Below are 21,338 nucleotides of genomic sequence, written 5' to 3'. Positions count from 1 at the left end.
CAGCCTGTCAGCCCTACTAAAGGAGGCATTGCCTCTGTGACCTCTGTGACAGTGGGTATTGAAATACAAGGTGCAGAGATAGACGTTTTAAAAATTCAAATCCAACATTAAAAAAAAAATCTGAAATTCTTTTATTTTAACCCATATAACTAAGTTAAAGTAACATGCCAAATAATGAGATTTTGGCACATTGTTGGTGTCTGTGCATCTATATTCATTCGATAATAGCTGTTATGTCAACTCTCATCCAGCAGATGGCAAGAAAGAGAGAGAGAGAGAGAGAGAGAAAGAGAGAGAGAGAGAGAGAGAGAGAGAGAGGATAACACAAGCCTTTAGCTCAGAGTTTGGACTTTGAGTTTTGATGATCAACCATTAACCAGGCCATAAAACCATAAAGCTATAACGTTAGGAAAGCTCATTATGGTGTCTAACGTTCATATGATACAGTTTCAATATGAAACCAAAACACTGAGCTCATTTTAATTTCCCACATTGAAACTGTACAGTCAACAGCACATTACTCACTGTGATGAACCAATGATTTCGACTGCCAGTTTGAAGATGTATACCGATACACGGATGTATATTGGAGCCTATGTTGACAAAATCGCACCTAATTTAAGGGATGGTTGAACTCTGAAAGACCCAAAGGCAGGTTTAAGTCTGATAAATGAATGACATTTTGGTTCATTTGGAACACTGAGTCTGGTATCATTCCGCACAGCCATAATATCTTATCACAGTTAAGTGACATGTATGTTGTACACTATTAGCTCAGTGGAGTCTCTTAACAACACATTGTTGTTACAGCATGGTATTCAGTGACACAGGACTACTGCACTGGTATGTTTTTAATTTTTCCCCAGTTTTCCCCCAAATGTTTTCTCAAAGGTGCATCAGTGGTCCTTCAGATCCAATCATGTACCCTAAATGAGGTACACAACATCCTCTAGGTCTGCAAAATAAAGGTATAACAAATGTAACTTTTGAAGATACCATCAAATTAACAAGCAAAAGTGCAGTTTATCTTTTTTTTCTGAAACTGTACGAGAAGTAAGGAAATTGAGGTCTGTTTTTGTTGCCATCTTCAACATTCATTGTTCACTGAGAAGTCATTTTTTCTTGACTCACAAGTACACAAACCCTCCTGTCATCAATCATCCCTGCTAAAGCCAAACATGGTTATCTGTGTGATTATAAGATGGGGAAGTGTCCGTCCACGAATCCACACCCGTATCATCGTCATCGAGAGCAGAGTGGGCGCTCAGGGTGTGGTGCTCGGCTTTATGACCCTCTGTAAAGGCTAAAGTCCGGCTGTTTACTTGAAATAATTGCACTCTCAGTGATCAGCAGCACAGGAAGGAGACGGAGAAGACAGTGTTTAAGCTTCATAAGGCTGCTCTGTGATTTGATTTGGTGCTTGTGAGAAAATTTAGGGTGAAAATGTCAACAGCGTTGGAAGTGACTGGGTTCTTGCTAGGTGTTGCATCTTGGTTGGTAACGGGTGCCTCTCTGGCCAACGACTACTGGAAAGTCTCATCTTTCTCCGGTAGTGTCATCATTTCAAGCCGTCAGTACGAGAACCTGTGGCACGCATGTGCTGAATCCAGCTCCGGGATCGCCGAGTGCAGAGATTTCGAGTCCTTGCTGGACTTGCCAGGTGAGCAAATTGTTCACTTTCCATGAAAACCGGGTCAACATGTCCTTCAGTAGAATTTAACATTCGGTATATTTAGATGAGAGGATTTTGGAAAACATTATGGATGACAATTTGGCCATTCAGTGGGACTGAAACTAGTGGTAGTCTTTCTTTACTGAAACGTGAGACGTTCAAGGTTCACTCTTCAAGATCCACTTGGTTTTGGGCCGCCATTTTGGTGTCAAAGTCACATGATAAGGATCTGGCGAGAAGGACAAAGCCCGCCTTTTTTATTTTTTAATTGTAATTTTAAAAAAATAAATAGTCATTCCCATGCTTTTAGAGAAGTCATATTTTTGCTTAAGAAAATTTGAAATAAACAACATTATAGAAAAATTATATATATTATAATATAAATTATATTCCAATATATCTTGGAAAAAAGTCAAAATTTTTTAAAATGTATGTCTATTTATTCAGCGAAGCAAGCCGTTTAAAAAAAAAAGATAACAGTGCACTACTGGAAATTTTCAAGTGTCCACTGAATCATGCATCTATTATGTATTCCTGTATCCATCATGTATTCCTGGTAGTTAGGAGTAAGGAATAAAACACTCTGTGTTGTGCTGTTATAGGAAAATAATCAACGAAGCGGTGTGATATAGCGTGATAAGGTACTGTTACAAACCTAAAGTTGATTATTTTCTTATAACAGCGTATCCCAAAGTGGTGTATTCCTCTTATACTACAGCAAGTTGTCAGTTTTTTTATTTATTAAAGAATGACACGTCATCCTTCTTATCAATTTATTGTTACGGTTAATGTTGTGGAATGTCACCAAAACAAGTTAGTTCCTGTTCCTACTTATGCTATAGCAGCGATAAAGTTGTTCCCTCACTAGCTTCTCTTCTTCTCTTTAAAAAAGAAAAAAAAATGCAGTTTGTCATATTATTAATATAAACGTGAGATTTACACCTTCTGACCAATCAGATTTGAGAATTCCACAGTGGTGGAACAGTTTATAATGGTTATTGAAGGTTTCTAATGGTTAGGATGTGACCACTGAGCCACTTGATGCTTTTCTGCTGAAATTCAAACATTCTGCAAGCGTCTGGGGGTCTTTGTGGTGATCTGATGGTGATCTTATGCTAGCAGGCAGTGGTTTAATGATTTTTTTTAATATTTAGTGTACACCATTAGGCCAACTTCTATTTGAAACTATTATTAATGTTTTTTTCCAGCAGGGAAATACCAGTAATGAGAACCAAAGACTTGTTTTATTGTCTCCTTGTTCACACTTTTGGTTTTTGGTGTATTAAAATTCACCTTCATGTCGGTTCTCCTCTTCTGTCCAGGCTACCTCCAAGCATGTCGGGCTCTGATGATCATCGCCCTCCTCTTAGGCCTCTTCTCTATGATCTTGTCCATCCTGGGCCTAAAGTGCATTACAATCGGGAGCGCAGGCGATCAGGCAAAGGCTAAGATGGCCACCACTGGTGGCATCATCTTTATCCTGGCAGGTGAGTTCATCCTAGTGTGAGTTTTTATTATTCACACTACAGGAAGTATGAATTATTTGACATGTATAACGTTGTGTTATGTCTGTAAGATGCTTATCAAAAATCTTATTTTAAAAACATTTTTTTCTTACTTCAAGAATGGACATATTTGGTGTCCAATGTGTACTTGTAGCTAGGATTGAATAATATACAAATAAGTAAATTTGTTATTATTTGTATATTATATATATATATATATATATATATATATATATATAATAATATACAAATTTTAACTATGCTATCATCCAAATCACTTTTAACATACAATTTTGTTTTTAAAACTTTGGACACACAGTGATAAACTGGATCCCAATCATCCATTATGTGTTAGCTACATTAGCCTTCTCTATTTATGTGCTACATTAGCCTCGTAGCTCCAGTACAAAAAGAAAGAAGCAACGTTCAGACACCAAACATGTCATGACTGATCAACTACATTTGTGATTAGGAAAATCATTTTATTTTTATGTTAAATATTGTCAACATTTATCTACCAAACAGGTCTCTGTGGTATAATAATGAATACAATTATATTTTCACCTCATAACTTTCCATCACTGCTGTTATTTATCGTCAGGTCTTTGTACGATAACGGCCATCTCATGGTACGCTGCACGCATTGTTCAAGACTTTAAAGACCCTTTCAGTGGAGGCATTAAGTAAGGACTTACACTCATCTTCTCCCTGTCTCTCTCTTTTATTTTCCCTCTTTCCATCTCTCACTTCCACACTATAATTCTTCTTTTCCCTTTTTTGATGTTCTTTCTTTCTCTTGTTATCTGTATTTCTTTTCTTTATTTCCACGAGTGTTTCTCACTCTTTCATTTTCTCTTTTTCCTCACCTCTTTCTTTCATTTGTACTTTCACACTTTCTTTCTCTTTCTATCTGTTCACTGTTTACTTCTGTTTTTCATTTTTTCCTCACATTTCCTCTTTTCTTTGATCAATCTCTCTCTTTCTCTCTCTCTCTCTCTTTCTCTCTCTCTTGCTCTTTGTCACTCTGTCCCCCTACATGCTGATTCACTTTGGGGTGTGTGTGTGTTTGTACAGATTTGAGCTGGGGGCGGGACTGTACATGGGATGGGGCGGAGCGTGTCTCTCCATTCTGGGTGGAGCTCTTCTCTGCTGCGCCTGCAAAAGAGCATCTTCAGGAAAATCCAAGGGGTGAGATGCTGTCTCTCTCTCTCTCACACACACACACACACACACACAAACACACACACACACACACACTGCTTACATCACACATACATCAAGGATTCCTAGTGAATGTATAGTGAAGTTCTTACATCACACATACAGGATTCCTAATCAATGAAATTTATTAATGAATAGTGTTAAAATAATAAAGACTTATTAATAATGATTTATACTTCTGGCTTTGAGAAATCCTTCAGGATTACTTACAAGATGGCAGAAACAAGTTTCACTTATCGTTTTTAAGCTATTTTCTGCTGCTTTTGTTAGTTTTCACATTACCAGTGTAGCTTCTATTCAGTTTGTTAAAACAGTCAGTGAACTTTACTTGATGAAGAAGCTAATGACACTAATAAACTTTCAGTGGCCCTCCATGACTTGTGATATTGCCATACAACAGATCTCATTCGTCTCTCTATTTTGGCTTCTGATTACATTTTTGCAGGCAGCAGAAATGGGTTTTCAAAATAGTAATCAAAATAATAATCTCCTTTAATATTGCTATTTTTTAAAACATTTATCTCTAAACTCGCCACACTGTTCCTATTTTTTGTAAACAATGGTCCTGAAAAATAACTTAATGTAGCATAACGTAACCTAATTGAGAAACATCATTCTGCTTTTTTTTTTTTCTTGTTTTTGTTCCACTGACTTTCCTGTGTTCTTCTTAGCCAGTCCTCATTTTTCTTACATTTTTATCATTCTATTTCTTAATTCCTCTTTGGATTCCTCTAACTGTGTGTTGTTGTTGATGTCTTTTTTTTTTTTTTACAGTGGATACTACTCCAGCAGTCATGCAGCGAAGATCCACAAACCCGTGTCCGATTCAGAGACGGCGAGGGCTTACGTTTAAACTTCAGATTTTCTCTGCATGTAGTGTTGTTACTTGGTTGTTCGTTTTAACTGACCCATTTTTTCTACTTTTTTTTTAAATATTTGGCTAATGATTAATGTGGAATTTGATTCATTAATGACAAAAGAATGTTTTACGGATGTTGGATGTTATGTAATTTGATTACTATGATTGATCTGTATTGTGTTCTGTGTTTTAAAAGGCTAAGGCTAGTTGTGTGGTAAGCAGAGTTTATCTTGGGTTCAATAAAGCTGAATTGAATGGACCAGATCACTGAGTAACATAAAGTTATGTCCAGGGTTTTGCACAAATCCCATGAAAAATTCATTACAAATGTAACAAGTAAGAGTGAACATGGTACAGGGGAACAAAAACATGGAAATCCCTGAGGAACGTTTTGGAAAAAATGCCCAAATTACTTACTATTACTGCTCATCTCTACGCCTGGATTTGGATCCTGCCTCACGTCTAAGCAAAATAAATAAATGTCGACAAAAGGGTTAGGGTTAGCACAAAAAAAAGGGGACTACTGGAACCCTTCACAACAATGTCTTATTACACACTGCACATCCAGGCAATATCTAAGACAATATCGTTTGACCCAAATTAAAAATCCCACATATACGGACTCACGTAACTTCACGTAATCGTAAATGACACGTTTTAAAGTTGTTAGTGTTCCTGGCTGGGTGTAATCTAATCCTCACTGAGATAATGATTACACTGTGTGTGTGTGTGTTGTGAAGGCAATCTGTCTCTCCTCACAGGGTTACTGTGCTGACACGGCCAGTGCAGGATTACGCACAGGATTACAGGATTACAGGTGAAGGTGGGAGGAGAGCGCTGCACTGTCCCGCTGTTACACTGCCTCAGTAATACACCTGAGAAAGTGAACGCAGGAGGAGGGCTCAATTTAATCACTGTCCCTGGTGTTACTACTAATAACTCATGACTAACCCACCTGTCTGCCTGTCTGTCTGCCTGTCTGTCTGCCTGTCTGTCTGTCTGCCTGTCTGTCTGTGTAGCTACATATATACATATTTATCTGTCTGTGTGTCTGTCTGTCTATCTAGCTACATCTATCTACATATATAGTTATTTATTTATCTGTCTGTATATTTATCTATCTGTTGGTCTGTATGTCTTCCTGTCCATCTGTATATTAATATCTATGTATCTATTTATCTACTATTTGTCTATCTGTCAGTCTATCTGGCCATCCAACTGTCCATCCATCCATCTGTCTACCTGTCTATCTGTCTTTCCATCCATCTCTCTATCTACGTATATAGTTATTTATTTATCTGTCTGTCTGTCTATCTGTCTGTGTATTTATCTGTCTGTTGGTTTGTATGTCTGCCTGTCAATCTGTATATTAATCCATCTGTTTATCTATTTATCTACTATATGTCTCTCTGTCAGTCTGTCTGGCTATCCATCCATCCATCCATCCATCTGCCTGTCTGTCTATCTAGCTATTTATGTATCTGTCTGTCTATCTGCCACTCAGTCTGTCTGTCTGTCTATCCATCCATTTATCTCTCGATCTATATAGTTATTTATTTATCTGTCTGGGGAGTGTCCTCTCTCCCGCAGTCCAGCTGTTATTTTATTGTTAGGCTCATTAAAAATTTACAGCAAAATGAATCTTTAGTGCAGCATTCAATAACAGGATATTTACTGCACATTTGCTGGATATGTCTTTTAATTACTGATCACATAAAGCTCATTGCAGGGAAAGCGTATCAGAGTTCAAATTCAACTGAAAATAAAATTTGGGGAAAGAAACATTTATGCATTCCTATTAATGAAACTTCAAAAAAGAAAATTCAGTGAGGACACCTGCATCTGCCATTTAGTATACTAATAAAGTAAATGACTGTAAATTCTGATTCTGGTCAGAAGGTGTTGATTAATTTTCTATAACAGCAGCTCTGACAGTAGTGCAGCTGCAAATCCCAGGTTTAGGATTCTAATACGTTATCGTTTCTATAATAAGAACTCATGAAGCTTTCTGCAAATAGACATTTATTTCACAATCAGCACTCTGAGCTGAAGCTGTAATTTTATGTTATCTTAAGCTGCAAGAAGTGAGAAAGACTGTTTATAGCTGCTTTAATATAAGGGAGAACAGGAACGAACTTGTTTCTCAGACATTAAATGTAACTATGAACACACAAAAAGTATGAAGCATTGCTCTTTAATAGATAAAAAAACAATAATTGGCTGTGGTATAAGAGGAATAAAGCACTTCGGGACACTGTTATGTGTCAGCATGACACGGAGAGTTTTATTCTGTTTTAAGCTCAAACCATCCAAATTTAAGTTGTAATTAAATGTGAGTTACAGGTTGCTAGGATACCAAATATCATTATTGAATTTGCATACGTTACAGAAAATTGCACATTTTTGTTTGACTTTTGGGTCAGGGCAGGTGTGGAGGTGTGTGGTGTGATCAACATGTGCCTCGTGAGCTCAGTCTCACCACGGGCCTCGAGGCGTGACTCTGTCCTGCTCATCACACCACGGCGAGCGGTCAGTAATCTCGCCCAGTGCTGACCAAGGGGAACCGACCCAATCCGCTCAGCCCAGGTGCAGCAACAACAGGAAGTGCAGCACTGGGTGTGTGTGTGTGTGTGTGTGTGTGTGTGTGAGATGGTGGTTAACCTGATTAGCTGAGCAATAACTCAGGATACAAATAGCAGCCTTTTACTGCGTGTCAACACTCCGTGTCTCTTTCTCTGTCTCACACCTCAGCGTGATCAGCTGGACCAGGTACGAACATCACGACACACTGAACTGTAACGGAATATTGTAATATGCATACAGAAGTGGAACTATTGGATTATGGGGTATCATCATTTTGTCATGATTTTCATGTTTGTTTTTTGCAAATTCTAGTAAAAAGTTACTACATATTTGAAGATAAGAAACCTTTTCTTCTGAATAATAGTATTGTGTAAAAAGGACGTCCATTAAACATAAAATTGATTATTACATGAAAGTTACATTAAATCTGTTTTATGCTTGAGTTCACAAACTCTGAGGTAGTAATGATATTTGATGTTTTTGAAGCTTTCACAATATAATCCGTCACCATGGACCCTTGATGTATGGCTCTGGGGTCAGCAGATTTACCTAGATATTGTAACTAGGGTCATTTTATATACATTATATATTATTATAAGTAATAATATCTCTTACTTAGTTATAGATATTATTTAGATATTATTGATCTTGCTGAATTATAATTGAACATTTAATTTTAAATTATCTCACTCACACAAATGTTCTTAGAAGTTTATTTCCAAATCTACCACTCAGTAATGTAAGAAAAGTATAAATAATGTCCACAATGTGACTTTTAAATCTACATTTTTATAGTGTAATTGTTTTTGTTTTAATTGTTTCTATGGGTGTAAAGTTCAGGAATCAATAGTTCTAATGACTTCATTAAGTAAATATGACACATGTTTGCATAATGTACCTTAGATTTGAATAATTATGTTTATTTATTTTTTTTTTAGCTCATTTTTATTTTTTTCTTTTATTTAAATTTCATGGTTATTTTTTTAGATTGAAAAGGGTATCTTGTAAAAAATCTAGAAAAAAATTGGAGAAGAAAATTGGAATAGAGAATCTGTTGGTTATAGTGCGTGACACTAACACAATTACACAATTTATATGAACACTGATGTTATTAACTCCTTTAATTCCTTGTCAGACTTCACTGATTGGCCACAATGAGTCCGAAGAATGTCATCTTTAAGAAAGCGTGCAAAGATAAGTCGGTGAGTGAGGCACCTGCAGAGCCTGCTAGTGAACAGTACTGTAAAATGAAATTTTAGGTGTAGGTTGCGAAAGACAGTAATACTACAGTAACACTGTGTGTGTGTGTGTGTGTGTGTGTGTGTCACTCAGGTGGCTGTGTATATGGGGAGACGAGATTTTGTTGATCATGTTGATTCAGTGGATCCAGTGGGTGAGAAGTCACTCTTTCTTTCTTTTACTGATTGATTGATTCTTTCACTGTGAAATGTAACCCATCTCTCTTTATAACAGATGGTGTTGTTCTAATAGACCCTGAGCTTCTGAAAGGCAAAAAAGGTCAATCTCACCTCATTACATTTAAATATCAGCCATATGAAACATATTTATTGCATCTGTAATTTTGAATAACCAAATTAGCAAGATAGGGTCATATGGTGTGCATCTTAATACATGATCTGATGTATAAAAGATACATTTAAAGCAAATGCTGATAAAATATTCAATTAAGAAATGCTTTGATGGGATGAAATACAATCAGATTCATTATTTTGCTAACAATTTGACTTTAATCAAAAAGGTGTTAGCCTCAAAGAGAATAAGCAGAAGAGAAATGCAGAGTGCCAAAAGGATCTCACTGCTAATCACTGTGAGTGTTCGTAACTATGACTCTCTCTGTAGCATACGTCACCCTGTCCTGTACGTTCCGCTACGGGCGAGACGACATGGATGTGATGGGCATAGCTTTCCGGAGAGACATTTACCTCTCCACCCGGCAGATCTACCCCCCTCTGCAGGACAGGGAGCAGTGCACTCTCACCAAGGGGCAGGAGAAACTGCTACGCAAACTGGGCTACAATGCATACCCCTTTTTCTTTGAAGTGAGTACAGGCCTGAAAGCACCATCTTTTTTTGATTAAGTTTGTATCTATACACTATAGTAATACATTAATATAGTAATAAGTGACACTATAATGTACTGTCCTACTGTACATTATACTATAGTAATACTATGTGGTACCACTATAGCATTCTGTAGTACGGTACACTATAGTAACACTATATTACACACTATACTACAGTGTACTGCAGCATGTAAGGAAGGAGTATACGGCAGTATAGTACACTTTTAAACCAATTGTGCAAATTTTATTTTTTTGTAGCTTTAAGTGAATGTACACAAGCGAAGAAATGTGGTATTTTTTCTTCCCTAATGAACAGTTTATGTCTAAACAATAACCATGCCCCTATTCTGTCATACGTATCTTCACTCCAGGGCTCTAACGATGTGCTTTGTTGGCTCTGTTTCAGTTCCCTGATAATCTGCCCTGCTCCGTGGGACTGCAGCCGGCTCCTACCGATGTGGGCAAGGTGAAGCCATCTTACTGTCAGCTTCTTATAACTTAGAAGGAAGTACATTTTTGGATGCAGAAATCTCAAGTGCTGTGTATATACTGCTGTAACTCACCTTGACCTCAGCTTTATAATTTTCCACAGCACTGTGCTGTAGAGTTCGAGGTGAAGGTCTTCAGCGCTGAGAACCTGGACGCCAAAGTCCGCAAGAGGTCAGCCTGTAATATATCAGCTGTGATGGTTCCTTTTTAACTGAATTTTTATCCACTTTTTAAAAACACTGCATGTGCATGCTACAGAATCTTTATCTTGTTAAACATGAGTTTGTGAGCTTAAATGGGGTGAAGAAGATTTCTTATGAAATTCTTATGAAATCACTTGTTCATGAGTTTTTATGTAATGTTGATTTTCTTAATCTAGCTGAACCAATGGTAGTTTCTTTATCAGTCAGTGGTATGTGTACTTACAGATTAATTGTATAGTCTTTTCTTAGCAGTTTCACTGCACCTTTACACTGTACATGTAAAAGACCTAACTGCTGAATGTTTCCTAGCTAAATTATAAGCTAGCTCTGCCATTAGCTAGCATGAACTTTGTGTCCATATTTCTCAGTTGCCTAGTAACAATATTCTCCTTGTTTAAGACTTTATCTACTTGAACTGTGATACTGACTTACACTGTTGTTATCAGACAATGGATGTTCAAGCTCTTAGATGGAGGCCAGTTTTGTTTTTATCTGCAGGAGTACAGTACGTCTGATGATCCGTAAGGTCCAATACGCTCCGGAGAAATCCGGTCCCGCGCCTTCAGTCTCTGTCACCCGTGACTTCCTCATGTCCGACAAACCTCTGCACGTGGAAGCGAGCCTGCAGAAGCAGGTGGGTTACCTAAAACATGTATTTAACATTTATGGAAGGAGTCTCCAGTGTAACAGTCAGAGGTAAAGCTCTCATTTTAAGTTTTTCACCATAGAGGAGTCTTCAGGACAGAGGAGTTTATGCTTTGCAGTTTCTCTGTAACATGAAGAAATACATTTCTTTTTGGTCTGATTAACTTCAAAAGAGAGAAAAAAGAGAGGCGACTATTTACTGCTAACTTGTTTCGTTGACAAATTTTAATTGTTGCCAAATTGCTGTAACTATAAATGAATAAAATGTATGACTCTTTGTATTTATTAAACAACAACACATCATACATTTTATCCATTTATAGTTACATTTAATGTTGAGGAACATCCACTACTGTCGATGCATAGGAAGTAAAAACAGCATAGGGTTTGGTAGAGGTATTGCTCAGACTGGTTTTTGGACTGGTCTTATTAGTCATTGGACTAGTTATTGGGTTCCAGACTAGTTATGGGGTAATTGGGTTCCATTATGGTACAGCAGTACATTGCATTGCGTAGTGGGTGGTTGAATGATTCCAATGTTAAATGAACAGACCACTTTTGACCACTTTTCTTGCAGACATATTATCATGGTGAGCCGATCAAGGTACAGGTCAACATCAACAATGAGTCCAACAAGAATGTGAAGAACATTATTATTTCTGGTGAGGAGAGCTGAACACAACTATTTAATACTTTTTTTTTTTTTTTTTACACATTATTATAATGAAAGGCAAGCAAAGTAGTGGATCATAAAATAAATTGGTCCTGCCTCTGGTTGTGTGATTTGCAGTGGATCAAACTGCCAACGTTGTTCTTTACTCCAACGACAGCTACATGAAGTCAGTGGCCATAGAGGATTCTGGGTATGTGTCTGAACCAATCACAGATAGACTGAAGGTGTATGATACGATAAAAATGGTAAAGATTCTTATATAACATGTCTTGGTCCAGAGACACCTTGGGTCCAGGTGGCAAAATGGAGAAAGTGTATACACTCTGCCCCCTTCTGGCCAACAACAAGGAAAGGCGGGGAATTGCGCTGGATGGAAAACTGAAGCATGAAGACACCAATCTGGCCTCGACTAGCATGTGAGCTTTGTAGTTGTGCTTACAAGCTAAAGATCCCATGCATAAAGCATTTCTGTCCTTACGGCCCGTCTGCTTTATGGCACAGAATTAAAGAGGGAGTCCTGAAGGAGGTCTTGGGGATTCTGGTGTCCTACAGAATCATGGTAAAGCTCATCATGGGAGGGTCAGTATGCTTCTATACTATAATCTCATACATGACATACATATAGTGAGTTGCATAAGTATTCACCCCCTTGAACTATTCTACATTTTGTAATGCTGCAACGGAAATGGGCTTGCCTGGGATTTCATGTCATTAATCTACAGCAACAACACTGAAGTGGGAAGGAAAAACTAACATAGTTTGCAACATTATTTGCAAATAAAGAATGTAAAATTTGTGGTTGCATACGTATTCACCCTCCTTTGCTGTGAAACACTAGTTCCAGCACAAGAAGGTTGCCGGTAGAAGCCTCATAATTAGTTAAGTAAAGCATTTTGGTGGTAGCATGATATTAAGAGTTACTCTTTGATCTTCATGATGCTGTATGTTTAAGTGCGTTCTCTAATAAACTCTGGGTTCTTACAGAAACATGTATTTTTATTGAGTCTATAAATCCATTCAAATAATTATGTGACTTTTGATAGTAACTGGTTGTCCCAGAACTAATTTATGGGTTTCCCAGTAACAGAGTTGAATAGTTATGCAATCACAACTTTTGGATGGTTTTCCTTCCATTTCAATTTTATAGGCTATTTTGTGAAGATTCATGACAAATAATCCCAAATAATTCCATGGGGGTTGAAAACATATGCAAAACACAGTATGTACTAATTACATAATACTGCATGCTTGACCTAATGTTATTTCTTTATTTACCTTATTTATATCTTTATTTTTCATAGGCTGATGGGACCCGGGTGAGTATTGAAACTGTAGTTTTTGAGCTTCCTTCAGGAATCAGCTACTTTTGTGCATATGCTTTATATAAGAAAGTGAACTTGCTCTGTTTAATTTTTCATCTCCAGTGAGATTGGGCTGGAGTTGCCGTTCCAACTGATGCACCCGAAGCCTGAAGCAGGTATCCTGTATCCATATGATGAACATGATTTCTTTAATAGGACATGTGTCTGTTACTCTTCACACTCCTGAGCTGTGTGAAAATTCCATCTAAATACTCTAGTTGGTTCCCGGAAAGCCGTGCATTTTCATTCAAAGTAACAAATAGTTTTTTTGTTGAATATAGTGAAACACTGACAATATTTAGCTGAAATTGACCAGTTAAGTGATGAGCATTGATATGGTGAAGTTTTCTGTAAGGTCTGTAAGGAGACTTTATCTAACATTTATGGAAGGAATGCTGCGATTTTTCTCTTATTAATGATGCTGGTAACTGAACAACTATTTATAGCTGCTCTAATGTAAGTGATAACAGGAACTAACTTGTTTCATGGACATAACAAAATTAAATGTAACCTTAAACAGAGAAACAGTGCGATACATTGTTATTTAAATTATAAAAATTGTAATAATGGGTAAATTGCTGTGGTATAAAAGAGCTAAAACACTAGACCACTTTGAGGTGGTAACAGTGACTCCACTGTAGATTTTTTTCCTATAACACCACATCCCTAAGTATTTTACTCCTTACATACTGTATGTGTGTGTGAGTGTCAGTATAACACTGTGTATTCAATCGACTGAACTACTTTGTTTTTCACCGTTGCTTTCTGAAGTGAGAGAAAGGTCAGTGTTTATCCTTTTCATAACAGCTTGTTGTGTTGCAAGAATATATACTCTGTCTGAAAAGATTAACTCATTTCCGTTTGTTTGTACAAGTGATTTGCTCCTCTATTATTCTATATCTCCATCACATTGTTCATCCTTCTGCATCATGTACAGTGAGCTGGACGACGATATGGTGTTTGAAGATTTCAAGCGCTCTTTTATGAAGGGCATGACGGAGGATGAAGAAGAAGGGAATATTTCTGCTGGGGAGCCTTAAGAAATCTTTGAGGAACCAGCCACTATCTGGACATTATGGCCAGCCTTCTGGAGATGATAGAGAGAGGAGCGAGATCAAGAGTGATCCACAATGAAGATCAGAAATACACTGAGATGAGTTGTGTTCTTCCTGTAGCGCACTAGAACAAACACTGGCTCTTGGTCTTTGATCTTTTGTGAGTTGTTTTATGTTGAATCATAGTTTTGGAAAAGTCATCACTTCTTTCCAAATTGAAGTAGGTGAACGGTGTTTGGAGAGTGATTTTAGACCTTTTAGTTAACACTTTCAGTATCTGCAAGATAGCAGATATAATAGATGCCATAATTTAGGATTTATGTCATTATATCAGAAAGAAAAGTCCATTGTATCTATTTTGTCATTTTAAAACAGTTCTTTATTACATTATCATATAATAATAAAGACAAAAGATCTCAGGATTTTGTTTTGTTTGTAATTATAATTTTTATTATTTTTATATGATCTGGTTTTACCAAATTCAGCCTTGATCACATCCTTGTGCATTTTAACATATTTCAGGTTTGACCATTACCATTTTTAGATGCTATACATCTAGAATTTACATAATATAAATCAACAGAACAGTAACATAACTATGATTATTCTTCATAACCTGAATGGTGCCTTAACATCTGTTTTCTTATAGTTTACTGTCTACCTGTTTTTTGTAGAAGAAGTATGACTATTTACAGAATTACATTTAAATGTTTTAAGTAATAGATAAGGACAGAACACTTCCCCAAAATATAAGTGAATTGAAAACAAAAGAAAGATCTGTAACTGAAGAGACATATATTTTGTAAGGAACCTACTTTGCCTTCCAGAAAGTTTTTGTCCAGGTCCTTGGCACAACCATGCAGATCACTTAACTTACGAAAGTCTTTAAGAAGGAGAATGTACCAGAGTCAAAGTCATCCCTGCTGAAACATCCATCTACCAGCTGGCAAAACACAAGCTGAGCTGGTCAAACTGATAGACCATCTTTGCTAGTCGGTAGCCATTTCTGAATTATTGCTACAAATGCTAATAATTATTATTAAGAAAATATCACAATAGTGAGGCAATTAGAAAATCTCACACATTTATTGATTGATTTATTCAAGTAATAACAAAGCTGGAAAATAACCTCAGTTTAACCAGTTTGACCAGCTCAGACTGTGATTTGGCAGCTAGTAACATGTCAGACCACACTTTTTCAGCATGAATGGAAGATCACCAAGAAATACACTTTGATAAGCTTAAGATAAAGTTTTGTAAAGTCAGACAACATAACAGGGTCACATACACATACAAAACCAAATTAGCTTTTCAATTTCCAATACATACAATCTCTGGTCCATTGTGTAATTGTTCATGCTTATGATGTAGAATCAATTTCCATGAAATAGAAATGAAATCAGATCCACTGAACAAGTATCTGAGCCTTATTATTTTTCGAATACAAAGAAGAACACCTCAATCCTGAAACTGAGTCACAATATTTAATCTTAAATCCCTTAAATTCAGTCAGTTAGAGGCCTAAGAAATATCTTAGAAGTGGGGCTAATTACAGAGCATTATTTTATCTATATCAGTCAAGTTTTATTTTCATGTTTCATATTTCATTCAGTTACCATTCTTTCAGAAGTGGATCAGACCCTGATGTCTCTGGCTATATAGGTGACTATAGTGTCAAAACCCAAAACCCATATAGGTGACAAAGTGTCAAAACCTCTCATAAATGATCGTTCAAAATCAACTACTATACCTGAAGTTTTGACGTTATGTAGGAAAAGTAGTCAAAGCAGAGAAGAGAAGTATCAATATAGATACTACAGAGCTTTGTTGTCATGTGTGAAATTTTGCATTTGAACAACAATTATGTTTATGGGTTTTCTGGTGCTTCCAGTGTACCCCAGCTGTATGTGCCAATGATAGGGTCAGGTATGTCTCGGGAAAGGGGTATGTCACAGCTGTCTGGGTAAAGCAGGAAGCCAGAGAAGGTGCTACTGCTCTCACTGTTGACACACATACCATTACTGTTTATGTCCTTTACCTGGATCCACACTTCGTCACCCATGTTCAGGTGCAGAACCACCTCCTGAGAGACCATACCGAAGTTTACTGGCCCGGTGCTTTTCACGATCGGGGCAAAATTGTGGAACAGCCCCACTTTGAGCACTTTGTTGAAGACACACAAATTGTAGCTGAAGCTATATGTGCCATTGACAGGAGCCCTGTAGACACCGCTAATGGAGTTGTAGTGAAACTGTATGTTGTAAATGATTATGCTGAAGGGCACAGGTCTGTCTGGACTTGGGGTACTGATAGCCAGTCTTGCTGAAAACCCTGATTGGATGGCAGGAGAGCAGGGGCCAGGAAGACCTGTCACTCCTAGTTCTCCTTTTTCACCTTTAGGACCACTTACCCCTTCAAGCCCATGAGAACCATCATTCCCTTTTTCACCCTTTGCACCAGGAGGCCCAGTAATTCCATCTGCACCTTTGGCCCCGTCCTTGCAATTGCACACACCTTGCTCACCTTGATCTCCTTTCAGCCCATTAAGGCCTGGAACTCCAGGCTTACCCATTTCACCCTGATCTCCCTTCTCGCCTTTCACCCCAGGTTCTCCTGAGCCTCCTGGCAGGCCTCTAGGCCCAACTGCTCCTGGTAATCCAACTTCTCCTGGAGGTCCATTTACAGAAGCGCACATTGGAGGGCAATCCCCGGGTGGTCCAGGAGGTCCTTGGTCCCCTGGCGTCCCTCCCATACCCATGTCTCCTTTATCGCCTAAAGAACAAGAAACCGTGAAAATGTCTGCAGGTGTTAATATAGTAGTAAATGTGTCTGCTGATGGAGGCATACTAACCCTTGAATCCACGCTCTCCTATTATTCCCATTGGGCCCAATGGACCCTCATTCCCTTTCATACCTTCATCACCTTTCTGACCTTTAAACATTGAAAGTAGAGAAGTGATTCAAAGTCAGAACCTTGACAATTATTGATTTTGTAACAGATTTCTCAGATTGTCAAATCAACCCATGACAAGCATAGTATGAGAAAGCAGACCTATGATCTTCCAAAAGAGCTGTAGGATGTCTGTATTTACCCTTAAGTCCTTGTTGACCTGTAAAACCTGGCTGACCTCGGGGACCACTTATACCTCTACTTCCTGGACTTCCAGGTGCACCTGGTGAAAGATATTAAAAGCATGGTGCACCAGACAATCAGAGCTATAAATAGTACAAGAGGACATACAAACCTGTGGATCTATGGAGAATCATAGCAAAGAGCTTCTCAATTTCAGTCCCCATAACCCATCATTCTGAGAATCCTTTAATACCAACACACCTGATCCAACTTAATGTCTTGTTTTGGGAGCAAGGGAACCTCAAAACTGTTTTGAGCAGTTGATTCCGAGGACTGATATTGAGAAACCCTGCCACAAGAATATGTAAACTGGATAATTACCTGGTAAGCCTCTGTCTCCTCTTTCACCCTTTGGGGCACTGCTAGCGCCTTTGCACAAAGAGCAGGTGCAGAACCAAGGTACTTGATCTGCAGTTGGGGGCACCGGTGCTTCCAGGATCATATTGCAATATGTCAAGTCTGGCATTTCGAACATGCGGGACCCTTGGGAATTATCTCCACTATTTGGTGGCAAGAGATAACCCTTTGGTAGCATAGGGTAGTTCTTTGTTGGAACAGGTATCCCATTGGGTGTCTCATATGGTATATGCGTGCGTGTTTGTGGAGGGCCACCATCCGTCATGTTGTAGTCATGTTGTGGCAAGTGGTTGTCAGGCAGTGGAGGATAACCGCTAGCATCCCAGTATTCAGGGGGAATGGGTCTGTCATGTGAGCCAGGTGGAGGAGGTGTAAAATTCCAATTATCTGTTTTGTTATTTATGAACATTCCTTTTGACAGGGCTGAGGATGCCAGCAAGCCTAAAAATACCTTTATCATCTGGAAGAAAAGAGAGATGAGCAAATGTTTAGAAATGTATAAAGGTAACTGACTTAAACCACTTCATAAGTGGAGCAAGTATTTTAACGACAACTTTACATTTCCAAACTATCAAGCAGCGGGCACCTCAGATTTCCACCTTGTTATTTCATTTCTCATGGTTTATTCTCAAATATACTACAGCACTTTTGAATTCTTGATTCTGATTGGTCAGAAGGTGTTGATTAATTTTCGATAACAGCAGCTTTGACAGTAGTGCCAGCTGTAAGCTTGCACAGTGGATGCCCCACATAATCTAAGGCTAATAATAAATAGAATTTAAAAAATGTAAATTCTATAATCATTGATATCGTGATGTTTTCTGTAAGGAGACATTTGTTTAACGTTTACAGAAGGAGTCCATTGACTGAGCTTTGTAAAACTCAGTCCTTAAGCTGTAACTTTAAGTTTTAGACTTAACAGGAAAGTCTAAGGACAGATCTGTTGTGTTTTACGGTAACAAGCTGAATTTTTTTTTTGTCTTCAAGAGAATTGTCACTGAACAATTATCACTTTTAAAAAAAACTGTTGTCAATGGACGACATCAATGGATAAAAAGTACGACATGTCGGTCTTTAATCAACAAACACTGGAATCATTGCCAAATTGCTTTGGTATAAAAGGAATAAATCAATTCAGACTTCGTGTCGGACCGAATCTCACCTCGTCGTTTGTTATTTTCCCGTAACAGCATTCCCGTTGTGTTTTATTCTTTGGAGATTTTGGACAGAACATAGTGATAACATTAGATAGCTAGCTTTTTTGTTTTGTTTTGGTTTGTTTTTTTTGCAACAGTGTGTGATAAGCTACATTATTACAGTGAATACGCAAATTCTTCTTGGGTGTGCTATGAATTTATATGCAAATCTGCAATAATTTTATGTTTTTAATAAAAAAAAAAATCCTGTCAGTGTCAATGATGTATAGTGAGAAGTTAACAGATATACTTACGATTTCTGAGAAGTCTAGAGCCGTCATCTGGATGAATTGTTCACAAAGTAAACCATATATCCAGCACTCTGATCAATTTATAAGCCTTGCCTAAAAATACTTTTTCGCAATATGACTTTTCCCCTGCGGGCCTGTAAACAGAGTAGGCGCGGGCCTAGATGCGATACGCTGATGTGCCAGACACGGAATAAATAGGGCTTTTTTCTCTTAAAACCTTGCTGGCACTCAACAACATGTTCTGCACAATGATAAGGAAGATAAGGATTGGTTGTTCTCAGCCCTTCCCTTCTCCATCCTCAGGTTTCAGAGACTGGGCTGATGTAAGGATAAGGCACCATAAACCATAAAGTGATCCATTTGGGACAACTGCTGATGTGGACTCAATTGATGACCCAATTCATTTTCACAGCCGGTTATTCATGACAAATTGTATGACAAAGTGTCTTCATTTCAATCATTTACATTTATGAGTCGTGTGCTATTGCAACCATCATGGACAAATCTCAAGTGTCCTAGAAACACAAATGCAGAGGAATCTTTTGGGAAGCACTTTAGCCTCTGGGCGAGGCCTTGAGAAGTCGCTCTCAGGGCCAGCAGAGACTCCAGGGGCTGACCACACCTCACTCTCCCTCCGCTCGGCCATGGAACCCGAGATCTCTCTATTCTTGCTCAGTCATAATGAATGAAATATATGGGACACGCTAATCTGTGAAATAAAGCTTGGTGACAAAGAGTATAATAAAAGGTTAATGTCTAGCGCTGATATTTGTCCCCATTTCCACACCTCTAGGCCTAAACATGTCCTTGGACGATATTTTTCTGCACACGACTATGAAAAGCTTTTGTTTGGGTACCTAATGTAAAGGAAACCACTACGTGTGCACACGTTCTATACAAATTGTGACCTTAGGCAAGCTTCTGTCTGGGTGAAGAACTGGTTATAGATCAAAATTTTGACATTCCAGCTAGCAAAACTCTAATTACATCTAATTAAAAGTAATGACATTTTCCTTTTGAACAAAAACAAAAATAAGTGAGGAATAAAATACAATGGGGTGTGCTGTTATTGGAAAATAATCAACGTGCTGGTGTGATGCGGCCTGACGCAATCATACCGCCCTGAAATTGATTTTTTTTCATCTTATACCAGAGCAATTTGCCGATTACATTTATTTATTAAATGATGACACGTCATGCTTTATCCATTTATTTTTATCCACAGATGTTCCCTGACCAGGCTCTCTTTTTATTCTCTCTCTCTTGAAGTTTATAAAGCTCAGCTTACCAACAACTGCCAATTCTTTCAGCTCCCAAACGGCTCATTGCCAGTTTTTTGGTCTTTGCTAATCAATCATAAATCTACGTGTGATTATCAAAATAACATTACATATTGCGATGTTTGTTATAAACTCTATTTAATTAAATGTAAAAATAGCTACATATTTGCATGGACAAATCTAATAGGCCAATCATTCCAACCTTAAAATGTAATTTTATCTTCCAAACTCTCATGAAGTCTGCTAACTTTCCTAGTTACATGGAAAGGTTCATTATACTAAGCATACTGCATGTAGATAGCTACCTTCGGTGATATTTAATGCTAACGATATTTGATTGACATTTACACAAGACCAATCATGTTTTGTACACATACTTCTATTATTCTAATCGAGTTAACGTAGAAACTCCTCTTTCCTGAAGGTTTTCCTGTGCAGACACTGGAAACTCCTTCTATAAATGTTAAATCAACATTTTCTTACAGAAAACTTGACCATGTCAATGATCATATGTTAAGAACAACACATTTTAAAAATCTGTTTTTATTAGTGTTATATTACATGGAGTGTCCACCGCTCATGTCTTTTGGCTGTTACTCTAGAAACAGTAATTTACATTTACAGCATTTGGCAGACACCAGCCTTCTCCAGAGCAACTTACATTTATCTGATTTTTACACAACTGAGTATTTGAGGGTTAAGGGCCTTGCTCAAGGGCCCAGCAGTGGCAGCTTGGTGGTGCTGGGGATTGAACATATGACCTTCTGATCA

At 37.8% G+C, this 21,338-nt stretch overlaps 3 protein-coding genes across 4 annotated transcripts; 2 read left to right on the top strand and 1 right to left on the bottom strand.

Annotated features, from left to right (window-relative positions):
• The first annotated feature begins 1,320 nt into the window (after positions 1–1,320).
• Positions 1,321–5,521, top strand: cldn15la (claudin 15-like a). Its single transcript, XM_026946312.3, has 5 exons — positions 1,321–1,660; positions 2,995–3,159; positions 3,779–3,860; positions 4,252–4,365; positions 5,173–5,521. Exons 1-5 carry the CDS (start codon positions 1,444–1,446, stop codon positions 5,249–5,251), a joined length of 657 nt encoding a protein of 218 aa, XP_026802113.1. The 5' UTR covers positions 1,321–1,443; the 3' UTR covers positions 5,252–5,521.
• Positions 5,522–7,876: 2,355 nt separating this feature from the next.
• On the top strand, positions 7,877–14,765 carry saga (S-antigen; retina and pineal gland (arrestin) a). 2 transcript variants are annotated; one of them, XM_026946292.3, is made up of 16 exons: positions 7,877–8,026; positions 8,976–9,042; positions 9,173–9,233; positions 9,314–9,358; positions 9,701–9,900; positions 10,331–10,390; positions 10,517–10,584; positions 11,115–11,250; positions 11,839–11,923; positions 12,052–12,124; positions 12,213–12,350; positions 12,436–12,513; positions 13,236–13,250; positions 13,359–13,411; positions 14,067–14,076; positions 14,233–14,765. In XM_026946292.3, exons 2-16 carry the CDS (start codon positions 8,995–8,997, stop codon positions 14,333–14,335), a joined length of 1,173 nt encoding a protein of 390 aa, XP_026802093.1. In that variant the 5' UTR covers positions 7,877–8,026; positions 8,976–8,994; the 3' UTR covers positions 14,336–14,765. The 2 variants fall into 2 exon arrangements, with proteins under 2 accessions (XP_026802093.1, XP_026802094.1); XM_026946293.3 differs by lacking the exon at positions 14,067–14,076 and having other exon boundaries at positions 7,879–8,026; positions 14,233–14,763.
• A 26-nt stretch (positions 14,766–14,791) lies between these two features.
• LOC113546359 (collagen alpha-1(X) chain-like) lies at positions 14,792–20,226 on the bottom strand. The gene is made up of 5 exons (XM_026946158.3): positions 19,291–20,226; positions 17,805–18,300; positions 17,443–17,523; positions 17,202–17,282; positions 14,792–17,122 (listed from the first exon to the last, which is right to left on the bottom strand). Exons 1-5 carry the CDS (start codon positions 19,315–19,317, stop codon positions 16,218–16,220), a joined length of 1,590 nt encoding a protein of 529 aa, XP_026801959.3. The 5' UTR covers positions 19,318–20,226; the 3' UTR covers positions 14,792–16,217.
• Between the last annotated feature and the right edge of the window lie 1,112 nt (positions 20,227–21,338).

This window comes from Pangasianodon hypophthalmus, chromosome 21 (assembly GCF_027358585.1).
Source record: "Pangasianodon hypophthalmus isolate fPanHyp1 chromosome 21, fPanHyp1.pri, whole genome shotgun sequence".
Classification (NCBI taxonomy): Eukaryota; Metazoa; Chordata; class Actinopteri; order Siluriformes; family Pangasiidae; genus Pangasianodon; species Pangasianodon hypophthalmus.
This window is presented reverse-complemented; position numbering and strand designations above follow the sequence as displayed.

Coding starts and splice junctions, on each gene's coding strand:
- cldn15la (XM_026946312.3), top strand. CDS start 1,444: ATGTCAACAGCGTTGGAAGTGACTGGGTTCTTGCTAGGTGTTGCATCT. Junction 3,861..4,251: donor CCTTTCAGTGGAGGCATTAA/GTAAGGACTTAC, acceptor GTGTTTGTACAG/ATTTGAGCTGGGGGCGGGAC. Junction 4,366..5,172: donor TCTTCAGGAAAATCCAAGGG/GTGAGATGCTGT, acceptor TTTTTTTTACAG/TGGATACTACTCCAGCAGTC.
- saga (XM_026946292.3), top strand. CDS start 8,995: ATGAGTCCGAAGAATGTCATCTTTAAGAAAGCGTGCAAAGATAAGTCG. Junction 9,901..10,330: donor CATACCCCTTTTTCTTTGAA/GTGAGTACAGGC, acceptor GCTCTGTTTCAG/TTCCCTGATAATCTGCCCTG. Junction 11,924..12,051: donor GAAGAACATTATTATTTCTG/GTGAGGAGAGCT, acceptor TGTGATTTGCAG/TGGATCAAACTGCCAACGTT.
- LOC113546359 (XM_026946158.3), bottom strand. CDS start 19,317: ATGACGGCTCTAGACTTCTCAGAAATC. Junction 18,301..19,290: donor CTCTAGACTTCTCAGAAATC/GTAAGTATATCT, acceptor CTTTTCTTCCAG/ATGATAAAGGTATTTTTAGG. Junction 17,524..17,804: donor AGGAGACAGAGGCTTACCAG/GTAATTATCCAG, acceptor ATCTTTCACCAG/GTGCACCTGGAAGTCCAGGA.